Below are 14,250 nucleotides of genomic sequence, written 5' to 3' on the forward strand. Positions count from 1 at the left end.
GACAGACAGTACCATTTGTGCACTGTTCAGGGGTACATATATACATTTTAATCAATGTAACATTTTATCAGAGCATTCCCATGGTGAGCGCCAATGCGCATTTCATGGGATGTTCCGGCTTCTTCAGGGCAAAAAAAAACCCGGAACTTCTGGCACACAGCCCAGACCGAGAAAAGAACACAGTATCAAAAGCTTCTTACCTATAACTACAAAGAAACATAGTAATATCAATTGACAAACAAAAAGTCAATGAGGAAGGGTGTTACCACTACCCAGGCTATTTAGTGCTGCTGCATTTGCTGCTCTCCCATATGAAATAGAGATGGTACTGTTTGCTGGATAGGTTGGAAATATCTGTAGCCGAAACCTGATAGGCCTAGATATTCAGGCAGGGGTCTGGTATCCCCAGTCTGACATTGAATAGATGTGGACAAACAGCTGTTTCGCGGATGTCCCGCTTCCTCAGTGTCCTAAAAGCAGTCTGGCTGAGGCTAGTGATATTGAGCTGACCAATGAGAGAAGGGTCAGTCACTGATGATGTCACAGTGTTGGTAATCAGGTTTGATGGGGGCATTGTATGAACATCAGGATGGCATTTCTGTCAGTTTCCAAATCGCACATCATAGAGAATGAAACAACTTATTAAATCTCCCACCAGGTTCGTAACATATGTGATGTAATATATTACTAGAGTTTTACCACCCAAGACACCAATTGCCCCCCTACTGTACCTCCAGGAGCTTATAAGGGACATCATTCAGGGGTCTGTAGAGATATTCAACATTTTCCTCCCGGTTGAAGCGTTTCACAGCCTCTATTACCCGCGTTTCATACTGGACGCCGAGTCCCGGAGACTGACAGAGACAGCTGTCTAATGTGACTGCAGAGAGCAGGAGCAGAGACATCCACCAGCTCCTCATCGTGTGCGGGTAGTAGAGGACTCCTCCGGTGCCCGGCTCTGGTGCCCACCTCTGTTCCTTCTGCAGCTTCCTCCTTCTCTGAGACCACACTTGCAGGATGTGATGTGTTGTCATGTTCAGGAAATTCTCCATTACTTCCACTTTTTTTACTGGAAACAGAAACTTAATTTGAACTCCTTTGTTGTGGCAGGGTGGGCTCATCCCCCAGATATACAGGTACACTGGGGAGAGGCTGTGTCACAAAAATAAAATGTTATTAATTCTGCCCAACCACCCTAAGGACCTATGGGGACTCCTGCCAGCTAGGCATGTAAAATACCATCGTTCCCCAATCTCAGCACCTAGAAATATGGAAGCACAGGGCCATCTTATCCTCATTATGGGCCCCCGGGCAAAGCAGTAAACGGGGCCCCTACAGACATGAGCCAGGAGCCATAGGATACGATGCAGGGCGGCTGGTCAGACAGCATAACCGAGCGCAGCATCATCACAGTCAGGATCACATTTCCTGCCGCCAGCGATTGGTTAGTGCTGTCTGTAGGGTTGCCACCTCATTCAACACTGATATATTTCTCTCTCTAGAGGCTCAGAGAGAAAATGGGGCCTAGCCTATCCCCTGGGCTTCAACGAGCATGTCCCCAGTGGTCACTAAGTTTCTACAGAAGTGGTGACTGGGTCTTGGGGTGGGGTCATGGGAGGCGGGCAGTGTCAGTGAGGCACCCACATACTGCTGCTGTCACCTGTCACCCATATACACCTGTCACCCTGCACCCATGTGCAGCTGTCACCTGTCACCCTGCACCCATAAACCACTATCACCCTGCACACATATACAGTTGCTGTCACCCTGCACCCACATACTGATGCTGTCACCTGTCACCCTGCACCCACATACTTATACTGTCACCATGCACCCATATACCGCTGTCACCCTGTCCCCTGTAACCCTGCATCCACATACTGCTGCTGTCACCCTGCACCCATATACAGTTGCTGTCACCCTGCACCCACATACTGATGCTGTCACCTGTCACCCTGCACCCACATACTTATACTGTCACCATGCACCCATATACCGCTGTCACCCTGTCCCCTGTAACCCTGCATCCACATACTGCTGCTGTCACCCTGCACCCACATACTGATGCTGTCACCCTGTACCCACATACTGATGCTGTCACCTGTTACCCTGCACCCACATACTTATGCTGTCACCATGCACCCATATACCGCTGTCACCCTGTCCCCTGTAACCCTGCATCCACATACTGCTGCTGTCACCCTGCACCCACATACTGATGCTGTCACCCTGCACCCACATACTGATGCTGTCACCCTGCACCCACATACTGATGCTGTCACCCTGCACCCACATACTGATGCTGTCACCCTGCACCCACATACTTATGCTGTCACTATGCACACATATACCGCTGTCACCCTGTCCCCTGTAACCCTGCATCCACATACTGCTGCTGTCACCCTGCACCCACATACTGATGCTGTCACCCTGCACCCACATACTGATGCTGTCACCCTGCACCCACATACTTATGCTGTCACTATGCACCCATATACCGTTGTCACCCTGTCCCCTGTAACCCTGCATCCACATACTGCTGCTGTCACCCTGCACCCACATACTGCTGCTGTCACCCTGCATCCACATACTGCTGCTGTCACCCTGCATCCACATACTTATGCTGTCACTATGCACCCATATACCGTTGTCACCCTGTCCCCTGTAACCCTGCATCCACATACAGTTGCTGTCACCCTGCACCCACATACTGATGCTGTCACCTGTCACCCTGCACCCACATACTTATGCTGTCACCATGCACCCATATACCGCTGTCACCCTGTCCCCTGTAACCCTGCACCCACATACTGCTGCTGTCACCCTGCACCCACATACTGATGCTGTCACCCTGCATCCACATACTGCTGCTGTCACCCTGCACCCACATACTGATGCTGTCACCTGTCACCCTGCACCCACATACTTATGCTGTCACCATGCACCCATATACCGTTGTCACCCTGTCCCCTGTAACCCTGCATCCACATACTGCTGCTGTCACCCTGCACCCACATACTGATGCTGTCACCTGTCACCCTGCACCCACATACTTATGCTGTCACCATGCACCCATATACCGTTGTCACCCTGTCCCCTGTAACCCTGCACCCACATACTGCTGCTGTCACCCTGCACCCATATACAGTTGCTGTCACCCTGCATCCACATACTGCTGCTGTCACCCTGCACCCACATACTGATGCTGTCACCCTGCACCCACATACTGATGCTGTCACCCTGCATCCACATACTGCTGCTGTCACCCTGCACCCACATACTGATGCTGTCACCCTGCACCCACATACTGATGCTGTCACCTGTTACCCTGCATCCACATACTTATGCTGTCACCATGCACCCATATACCGCTGTCACCCTGTCCCCTGTAACCCTGCATCCACATACTGCTGCTGTCACCCTGCACCCACATACTGATGCTGTCACCTGTCACCCTGTACCTACATACTGATGTCACCATGCACCCATATACCGCTGTCACCCGGTCCCCTGTAACCCTGCATCCACATACTGCTGCTGTCACCCTGCATCCACATACTTATGCTGTCACCATGCACCCATATACCGTTGTCACCCTGTCCCCTGTAACCCTGCATCCACATACTGCTGCTGTCACCTTTCACCCTGCACCCACATAATGATGCGTTCACCTGTCACACTGTACCTACATACTGATGTCACCTGTAACCCTGTGTTGAGTTTTAGGAATCATATATCTCTCTTATCCCAATAATAGTTATTGAGATTGAAATATTATATAAAATATATTTATTATATCTGGTATTGATATCTCTTATATATTTGGCTACATCTGTCACTCAAAGTGTGTCTGAAGCTGTAACGCTGGGTGGAGCCTCTGACTCACATGACTGACTCACATGACAGAGAACCAGCCCAGTGAGCCCACAGACAGTGCCAAACACCCTCTGCCTCTCCATGTTACACAGCAAAGACACAGCTACTCACCAGACACACCAGGTGAGCGCCCCACACCGCCATACCTCCCAACATGACCCTCTCCAGGAGGGACAGAATGCTCTGTTTGTGGACTTCCATCTTAATTTATGATTGTCATCACCTGTTTTAAACAGGGTAATTGATAAGAAAGGTGTTTAAGCACAGGTGATGGTAATCCATAAATTAAGAAGAAAGTCCAGAAACAGAGCAATGTGTCCCTCCTGGAGAGGGTCATGTTGGGTATGCACCTCCCTCCACCCCCCCCCCCCATTCACGGCATCCCCACGATTAAATGGCACATGCAAAACACTGACATGGCTATGGTCGACAATAAAAAAGGTTGACAAGATTTATTTTTCACTTTTTCAATGTTTTCATATTCATTCTCATGTGTCGACATGGACACGAATGAAGTGCCACACTTATGTCAACATTTACATGTGTTGACCTTTCTGTGATTTTTTCTTGTGGTGATTCGCGGCACCCCCCGCGACCCCCCTCCCGCGATTTGCAGCACACCCCCCGCAATTCGCGGCACCCCCGGTGACTCCCGCAATTCGCGGCCCCACACCGTTACACCCCCCCTCCTGTGATTCGCGGCACCCCGCGACCCCCCCTCCCGCGATTTGCGCCAACCCCCCCGGGCCCCCCCTCGCGAGGTTCACGGTGCCCCCCACGACCCCCCCAACCGCGATTCCCCACCCCTGACCCCCCCTCCTGTCATTGCAGCAACCCCCCACCCCCGTGGTCCACCCTCCCGCGATTCACTGCAACCCCCCGCGCCCCCCCTCCCACGATTCGCGGCACCCACACCCCCCCGCGACCCCCCCTCCCGCAATTCACGGCATCCACCCACGACCCTTCCTCCCGTGATTCGCGGACACCCCTCACCTCCTCCCCCCCCCAACCCCCGCGCGCGATTCAAAGCAACCCCAGGATTAAATGGCACATGCACGGCTATGGTCGACAATAAAAAAGGTTGACATGAGTTTTTGAAGATTTATTTTTCTTTTTTGGAATGTTTTCATATTCATTCTCATGTGTCGACATGGACACCGATGAAGTGCCACACTTATGTCAACATTTACATGTGTTGAACTTTCTGTGTTGATTTTTTCGTGTAGCAATTTTTTTCCAGAGACAACTATGAACTATGTGCACGTCAACCTACACATCATCAACCAATTCTTTGTATAATATATAACACCTGTTCTGTTTTACTGTAGGTGTTTTAAGTCAGATCTTTTACTGCTACTATTACTGTTTATGTAAATGCATTCTGAATGACAGCAACATCCTACCATCCTTCTACAAGAATATATAACCAACTAGGTGATTCATCGCGCCCCGTGCCCCCCCCCCTCCTGAAATTCACAGACCCCCCGCGCACCCCCCCTCCCGCGATTCGCAACCCCCCTTGCGCAATTCACGCCCCCTCCCACGCTTTGCGGACCCCCGCCCTCTCCCGCGATTCGCCAACACCTGCGCCCCCTCCCTCCCTTGATTCACGGCACCCCCGCGCCCCTCCCGCAATTCACGGCACCCCTTAGCCCCTCTTTAGTGCCCCGTATACTCACACACCCCTATCACTACCCAGCTTCCTGCTCTCCTGAACCGTAACTTCCACCACTGGGGAGTCGCTGACGCTGTTTTGCCCACATGACCCTATCATGCCTCATAGCCCAGCCTCCTGCTCTCATGCACCCGAACTCCCACCCAGTAGGTGGAGACACTGACTAAGGGCCACCATCCTGTACTCCTGTAGTGCCACGCTGGACCCTCACCCACTGGCAGAAGCTGCACAGTATCTCCCACCCTCCTCTTTAGTCCCCCTTATGCCCACACACCCCTATTACTACCCAGCCTCCTGTTTTCCTGTGTCGTGACCTCCGCCAGTGGGGAGCCGCTGACTCAGAAACACCCTACTATACTATTGCACACACACCTAAAAATCATGCACACACAGCCCCCCCCCCACACCCACAAATGTCACTGTACCATCCACACTATCAATGTACAACCGCTTTTTAATTAAACAAAACAATACACACCCCCTTCCACATCATATGCTCTCTATGTAACACATTTCACCTATAACTCAAGTTGCAATACAGGCATCTTACATACAATTCTAACCATCTTTCTCATATACAAATGTTCACAAATTAAGGGGGCGCAGCCCCTTACGCCAGTGTGAAGAGCGCCCGTAGGGCGCGATGAATCACCTAGTAAATGATATACTTACCAGTTACATGGATATAGTGATCAGCGGCTCCCTGTGACCCATCTCACTCCTGTTCTACATCTTGGTTCTGTCCTGCGTCTCAGTGACTGGGGTTGTGTGTCTGTGAGTGTCTGAGTGTGTGTCTGTGAGTGTCTGAGTGTGTGTCTGTGAGTGTCTGAGTGTGTGTCTGTGAGTGTCTGAGTGTGTGTCTGTGAGTGTCTGAGTGTGTGTCTGTCTAGCTGATATCTTACATTCTTTTATTCTAAACTTTCATATGGAAAATATTGGTTCCCAGGGGTGAAGGTGTCATAAGATCTGGCCTTCCTTTTGTTTTTTCCCTTTGAAGTACACCAGTTGTATCCTGTCCTGCAGCATAACTGGACAATAGCTCGTTTGCATTTGCTAAACATATACAGTCTGTGCTAAATAGTATCTGCTTAATACCCTTTTGTCTTATAGTTCTATTTCTTCCTTTCCGTAAGTCAGTACCATGCGTTCCACAGTGCATTGCCATACCTCCCAACTGTCACGATTACAGCGGGACAGTCACGATTTTCGGGTCCTGTCCCGCTGTCCCACCCACGGCAGGCATTGTCCCGCTGCGGGGGGTGGCAGTTGGGAGACCCCCCAATCTAATAGAATAGACGCTGTGGGCATGCGCAAAGCGTCTATTCTCGTATGAAAATGAGGTTGCGGCTAATTAGCATAAGCTGCACCCTCATTTGCATACGCCACGCCCCCTTTTCGGGCACTCGCGCAAGTGTCCCTATTTCCCCAACACAGAAGTTGGGAGGTATGCATTGCAGCAGCAGAAGACAGCAACCCGTGCGGACAGTGCACACAGGCTGCTACCTGGCACTCCACAGGTGGACCTGCCACAACCCTGTCTGGCACTAGGATGCAGCGCTGTCAGGCAGTAGTGGGACCAAGAGCTTAAAGGAGGAGGGTGCATGATGTGCCTCCCACTCCAGTGACTCCATTTTTTAAGGATATATACTCTACCTACAGAAATCATTTATGTTTGTTTTGGGGGGGGCTGGGGGGAGGGGTATGGATTGTATGGTCGACCTAAAGATTGTCGACAGTCATAAGGTCGACATACTGCAAGGTCGACAGGTGTCTAGGTCGACATGGGATAAGATCGACAGGTCATCAGGTCGACACAAGCATTAGGTCGACATGGTCTAGGTCGACAGTCAAAAGGTCAACATGGGGTTTTTCACTGTTTTTTTTTTTACCCGAATGTCGACATAGTTTTAAGTGTCCATGCACTCGGCACACTATTTTATTCTCCCACAATGCCCCAGTGCAGTGATGGCTAACCTTGACACTCCAGCTGTTGTTGAACTACACATCCCAGCATGCCCTGCATCAGTTTTAGCATGGCCAAATAGTAAAACTGTAGCAGGGCATGCTGGGATGTGTAGTTCAATAACAGCTGGAGTGTCAAGGTTAGCCATCACTGCCCTAGTGGATATTAGGGCATGAAATACCGCCTGTTGGTATATGTCGGCTCATTAAACAGTGAAAAATCCTATGCCGACCTAATGCTTGTGTCGACCTAATGACTTGTTGACCTTGTCCCATGTGGACCTTGCAGTATGTCGACCTAGTGGTGTCGCCCTAATGACTGTCGACCATCTTTAGGTCGACCAACTGAATGCTGCTGCAGGGGCAGAGGACTGGGGGGAGCACATGGGAGATGCTGCACTTTTATACCGCTATGTGCGCTTCATCACTGAATATAACTTTTTGACAAAATATTTTGCTAAATAAACCAACCAACATTTTTCAATGCTAACTTTTCATGTCTTTTAATTTTTATTTAAATCATTGAGGGAAGGTTGGCTGGCAGTTTATCAGTCCTAAAATTGACATTTTTAATGTCATCCATAGGGAAAAGCAGGGCTGACCCAGGTTCAGTGTAAATGGTGCAGACCCAGGTCCGACCCAGGTTGAAGTGCTGTGTAAATGGGGTATGAAGCAGGGTCCAACCCTGGAAACTTCCGTGTTCAAAGACCAGGGTCCGACCAGGGATTTTGGTGTAAAAGGGGTATTATTTGCATCCTGGGGTGTAAAGTACATTATGTTGTTTATACTTGGTTAATAAGGATGTATACAACTGAGGGAATCAACACATCTCTGTCTGCCGATTAGCATGCCCTAGACATATTGGGGGAAATTTACTAAGATGATTTAGTAGAAAAAAATCGTATTTTCCTAGGAAAATACAAATTTTTTGGGTGTATTCGTATTTTTGGCATTTACTATGCCACAAATACAAATTTTCGTATTCATATTGATGGGACATTCATATTTGTATTTACAAATACGAATGTCTACACCATTGATAGAATACGACAGGAATCACCATTCAAAAGAATGGTGGTTCCTGATTTACTAAGCAGCCGTATTGAAAATTCGGCTGCTAATTGCTGTGAAACAGCCACGAATATACGGCAGGAAAATACACCTTATTTTCCTGTCGTATTTGGCTTTAGCCTGCACGGATCAGTCAAATCTGTGCAGGCTTTAGTGTAAAAAAGATAAAAATAAATAAATAAATTTAAAAAATCAGCGTGGGGTCTCCCCCACAGCTGAAACCAGCACAAGGCTAAAAGAGCCGGGGCCTGTAATAAAAAAACAGGGAACCCGATAAATAGGGGTTCCCCAATTTTTTACAACCAGCCCCAGGCTCCAGGTCCGGGGCTGGTTCCCAAAATACGGGGGACAAAATGACTAGGGGTCCCCCGTATTTTAAGAACCAGCCCCAGGCCAAACCAGCCAGCAGGGTATTGTCACAGCCGGGGGACACTTATTATATAAGGTCCCGCGGCCAAAACATTCATCCCTACTGACCAGTCAGCCTGGCCAGGGGCCTTGGGGGAGTGGTGACCCCCCCAATAAAGGGGCCCCCCCCCCTCCAGGACTTACCTGACCAGGCTGAAGCCTGGTGCTGTCCCCAGTGGCCCTGTGCGGTGGCCACTGGGCTGATTGAAGTGTAAAAAAATAGATGAAAAACTATTGTTTAAAACTGTGGAACTATGAGTCCCAGCAAGCCTGCCCAGCAAGCTGGGACTTGGAGAACCACAAGTCCCAGCCTGCGGGGCATTAAAGGGCCCGCTGGCACTTGTAGTTCCACAGTAATAAAAATAGTAAAATAAATACACACTGACACAATGAAAATAAAACTTTAATTCATCCAAAGCCCATACATACTGATACTTACCTATCTTGAGCTCGTAGGTAGCCCTCTGTCCTGGTGTCCGGTGTCCTGTGTCATCCTCCAGGTCCATGTCAGTGGTCCGTGTCGTCCTCCTGGTCCATGTCGGTTTCCGGGGTCCGAAGTAATCCATGGTGGAGCTGTGGAAGGAAATCCTACTCACCTGGTCCTGTGCTGACGATGTCTTGTCTTGATCCGCCGTAGTCCAGGTATTCTTCAAGCTGTCGCCGGTCCCCGCACTCTCCGCATCGGACTGAGGAGAGACGCAGAAATGTTTCATCTTCTGCGCCTCTTCTCAGAATTATTTCTATTGGCCGCCTAGTGGCCAATCAGGAGCCAAGAAAGTCGGCTCCTGAAATACCCTTTTCAGGTATTCCCAACCAGTCCCGGAGCATGCTATTTCGGCGCTCATGAGATCCCGCTGTCGGATCTTGCGAGATCCGGACACTATCACTATATAAGGACGGCCTGGCGGGCGCCATATTCACTCCAGTCTAGGAGATTGAACAGTGTGCATGTGTCTGGCAGTCTTCCCTGGCACCCGCCCACGTGCTTACTCTCCCGCCCCGCTGCAAGCCTACAACCTGCGTGGTGTAGTGGTTTAAACATTTAACTACTTTGCTACTGATTCTAACTACTGCACTGCTGATGTTAGTGTAGTGTGGTGTGGTGTGCACTGACAGAGTCTGTGCTGTATATTATTTATCCCTGTAGTCTGTGCCTCATATAGATTGATTTACCTGTCCTCCAGTCCCCAGCACCAACTAGGTGGCACGTACACAATCACTCAGTGTATTGTACAGTACACTTCTTCTGTAGTTCAGTCCTGTGGCACTACTAGCACTAGTATAACAGAGTCTGTGCCTGTGATATTTTGTAGTAAATTTATCCTGTAATCTGTGCCTGTACCTCATAGATTAATATTTAACAATCCCATTAAATAATTTTTTTTGTGTCTGCTGCTCTGCTGCTGTGTGACTGTAAGCTGGTAGGGTACTACAAGTCTCACGTCACCTGTGTGCACGCCGGTGCTGCAAAATAATCGGTGCTGCAAATAATCAAGGCACCGATCCCAGCGCTGCCAGCACGGAGGGCGGCGAATCGGCGGTGGACGGAGCGGGGTTTTGAATTTGGTGCCAATTCGGCTGCCAATTCAAAATGCAGCTCGTGGCAGTTTGCATATCCCGCCGTTCGGGAGACAATCACGGCTCTCGAATCAGCGGCCAACAGGAACCGGCCGCGGCGAGCCAATCAGTGCTCGCCGCACCATCCTCGGCCCTACCCCGACGTCTGACATAGACGCCGCCGGGAAGTGAAGAAGGAGGAGGGACCCACGCCGGTAGAGCGCAGGAGCGCCCTGGCTGAAGAGAGAAGACACTGGGCGAAGGAGACAGCGACAGCGGAGAGAAGAGCTCCGGCGGCCGCTGAAGAGGCCAGAAGTTGCCGGGATCAAGCAAGAATATCTCCGGCGCCTTCTGCAGGAAGAGGAAAAGCGGTGCCACCGCTGGCCTAGACCACCGGGTGATCGGGCACTAGGCCCGTGGGTATAGTCAGGCCAATCCGGGCTGTGGGCATTATAGTTGGGCCCTCTTGGCCCGGGGGCATATGATTGTTGGGCCCTCCTGGCTCTTTGATCATTGGGTTGGGTCCTCCTGGCCCAAGGCCTTTTCCCCCCAAATTCGGCCATTAGGCCCATGGCCCCATAACCGGGCATAAGGCCCGAGGCCCCCATAGGTCGGGGGCTAATAGATTCAGGCACTAGGCCTGTGCCCCCAGCCAGGCACTAGGCCTGTGGCCCCTGACAGGCACTAGGCCTGAGAAGTGTTGTGGTGTAAGTGACTTTGGCATAAGGCCAAGGTCACTTTGGTATAGGCCGGCGCTAGGCCTGTGAATGTTGTCCTGGCCCCTGGGTCTGTGCCAAAGGTGATTTTCATCCTCCTTAGGGGATCCGGTCCCAGGGAACAGTGGGCTCCACGGCGGCTCTTCCCAGGGCCCGGACCTAGTAAAGAAAGGGGGAACGGCTGTTCCCTTCACATCACCGTGAACGGCTGTTCGTGAGTAGGGCCGGGTCTAGGTAAGGGGAGGTTGATAAGTAAACTTCCATTGTATTCTCTGTCCCTATTGTTGCTGTTTGTGTGTTTTTGACATGTTATTGTTTTGCATATTAGTAAATTGTTTGAGGGACCAGATACCTGAGGCTTAATGTAATGTTGTTATGTGAGCGTAGGGCAGTTAGTCTTGTGCTAGGAAAGTGTTAGGATAGGGAGGTTGTGTTTCCCATATAGGTGCGGGAGAACGGCCGTCAAGGTGACAGGAGCCTGGGAGTGAGTATACTCCATGTTTGTCTGTCTCCCCTTCCCTTACGTACCGGCTTAGGGATTGTACACGGACATGTGAGTCAGAGGGGTGTTGTGTGCAGTGCATGCAGAGTCAGACTGCAGAGGGGTTTGGCACAGGTGCCGGACGGGGTCCCGACAGTCAGGATCCCGACAGGCATTTACCCGACGTCGGGATCTGGACTGTCAAAACACAGACAGTCGGGTTCCCGACGGCCACCTACTATTTTCCCTTGTGGGGGTCCACAACCCCCATAGAAGGAGAATAGAATAGGTGGCTCGCTTAGCTTAGCTTAGCGAGCCACCGTGCCTGCAGCGTGGCCCGCAAGGGGCTTAGTTGCGCTCACTTTGCAGTCTGGGTCCGGCCAGTCGGGATCCCGACGCCGGGCTAATGACTGTCGGGATCCCGACTGTCAGACCCCTGTACCACACCCTTTGGCACTGGGGTGTTTAACATAACTTGAACATGTCTTGTACTTGTCATCATCAATCACTCAGAGTCATTAGTGTGCAGAGGGGTGTTGTGTGCAGTGCAGACAGAGGGGTGTTGTGCAGTGCAGACAGAGGGGTGTTGTGTGCAGTGCAGACAGAGGGGTGTTGTGCAGTGCAGACAGAGGGGTGTTGTGTGCAGTGCATGCAGACTGCAGAGGGGTTTGGCACTGGGGTGTTTAACATAACTTGAACATGTCTTGTACTTGTCATCATCAATCACTCAGAGTCATTAGTGTGCAGAGGGGTGTTGTGTGCAGTGCAGACAGAGGGGTGTTGTGCAGTGCAGACAGAGGGGTGTTGTGTGCAGTGCAGACAGAGGGGTGTTGTGCAGTGCAGACAGAGGGGTGTTGTGTGCAGTGCATGCAGACTGCAGAGGGGTTTGGCACTGGGGTGTTTAACTTGAACTTGTACTTGTTATCATCAATCACTCAGTCATTATTAGATTAGTGTGCAGAGGGGTGTTGTGCAGAATGCAGAGGGGTGCTGTGCAGTGCAGACTGAGGGGTGTTGTGAACTTGTGCAGTGCAGACTATACACCATATATACTGTCAGAAGAAGCAGAACAAGTTCAGTGTGTGATAAATCTGCCTCCACGTCCACGCAGTGTTATCCAAGGGCCGTCCATAAAAAAGAAATACAATATAAAAATAAATTTTGTTGTTCTTTATTTTTTTGCTGTATACTGCACCCCAATAGTATACACCACAAGATGCGTGTGTGATTGTTCTGCGTCCAAGCAGCATTATACAAGTTGCGCATTAAAAACAAATTAAATTTCAAAAATCCTAATCAATTTTTCTCGTCTTTAATTATTCATTCTTTGTGTGTAGTGCACCCATAGTATACTGTCAGAAGGTGGGTGTGTGATTGTTCAGCCTCCAAGCAGCGTTATACAAGCTGCGCATTAAAAACAAATTTAATTAAAAAATCCTAATTGATTTTTCTCGTCTTTCTTTATTAATTCTTTGTGTGTACCCAGAAAGTATATACTGTCATAATTTGGGTGTGGGATTGTTGGGCCTCCAAGCAGCGTTATACAAGCTGCGCATTAAAAACAAATTTAATTTAAAAAATCCTAATCGATTTTTCTTGTGTTTCTTTATTGAGCTCTATCCTAAAAAAAATATACATTTTGCTCTTATTTAAATTTAATAAAAAAATGGAGAACAAACAGCTTGGGCGAAATGTAATAGGGTGCGTTTTTTTTTTTTTTGCGATTTTTCCAGCAAAATATGCCGTTTTCGGCCATTTTCCGAAAATCGCATATTTTATAGGGTGCGATTTGCGGGAAAAATCGCATTTTTTAAAGGTGCTTCAAGGACTTTGCCCGGCGCTGAGATGTTTCCTCTTCGCCGTCTGTGAACAGAATGATTTCTCGGCCAATCAGGAGCCGAGAAAGTCGGCTCCTGATTGGCCAGAAATCATTCTGAATACAGACGCCGACGGAGTAACATCTCAGCGCATCCAGAGCAGAGATGTTACTCCGTCGGCGTCTGTATTCAGAATGATTTCTGGCCAATCAGGAGCCGAGTTTCTCAGCTCCTGATTGGCCGAGAAATCATTCTGTTCACAGACGGCGAAGAGGAAACATCTCAGCGTGGGCAAAGTCCTTGAAGCCGGGTACCAGTCGGGAGCAGCGCTGTCACCGGAGGTCGCCGCCGGGGAGCAGGTGAGTAGGATTTGCCTCCTTAGGTACCCCTCTGGACTACCACGGATCCCGGACCCCGGATTCTTCACGCCAGGAGCCCCGGAACCCCAGGACCAGCCCCGGAACCAGGACCAAGGCCCCGGAACCGGACTCTTCTGCCCTGGAGCCCCGGAGCCCGGACCCAGGATCCAGGGACCGACCTACGGGCTCAAGGTAGGTAAGTATCAGTGTGTGTGTGTTTTGTGTGTATTAAAGTTTTATTTTACAGGGTGTCAGTGTGATTTTGTGCACTATTTTTTTCACTGCAGAACTACAAGTGCCAGCGGGCCCTTTAATGCCCCGCATGCTG

General features: G+C 50.0%; 1 protein-coding gene across 1 annotated transcript in view; it reads right to left on the reverse strand.

The window, feature by feature from the left end:
• The window catches only part of LOC146079932 (uncharacterized), a 78,757-nt gene that overhangs the window by 28,224 nt on the left and 36,283 nt on the right, over nucleotides 1-14,250 (reverse strand). Inside the window, exon 3 of the mRNA XM_083186662.1 lies at nucleotides 732-1,069. Within this exon, the coding sequence (XP_083042788.1) occupies nucleotides 732-1,052 (321 nt within the window). The 5' untranslated portion in view covers nucleotides 1,053-1,069. The remainder of the gene's footprint in view (nucleotides 1-731; nucleotides 1,070-14,250) is intronic.

The sequence above is a fragment of the Crinia signifera genome, chromosome 5 (assembly GCF_055691185.1).
Source record: "Crinia signifera chromosome 5, ASM5569118v1, whole genome shotgun sequence".
Taxonomy (NCBI): Eukaryota; Metazoa; Chordata; class Amphibia; order Anura; family Myobatrachidae; genus Crinia; species Crinia signifera.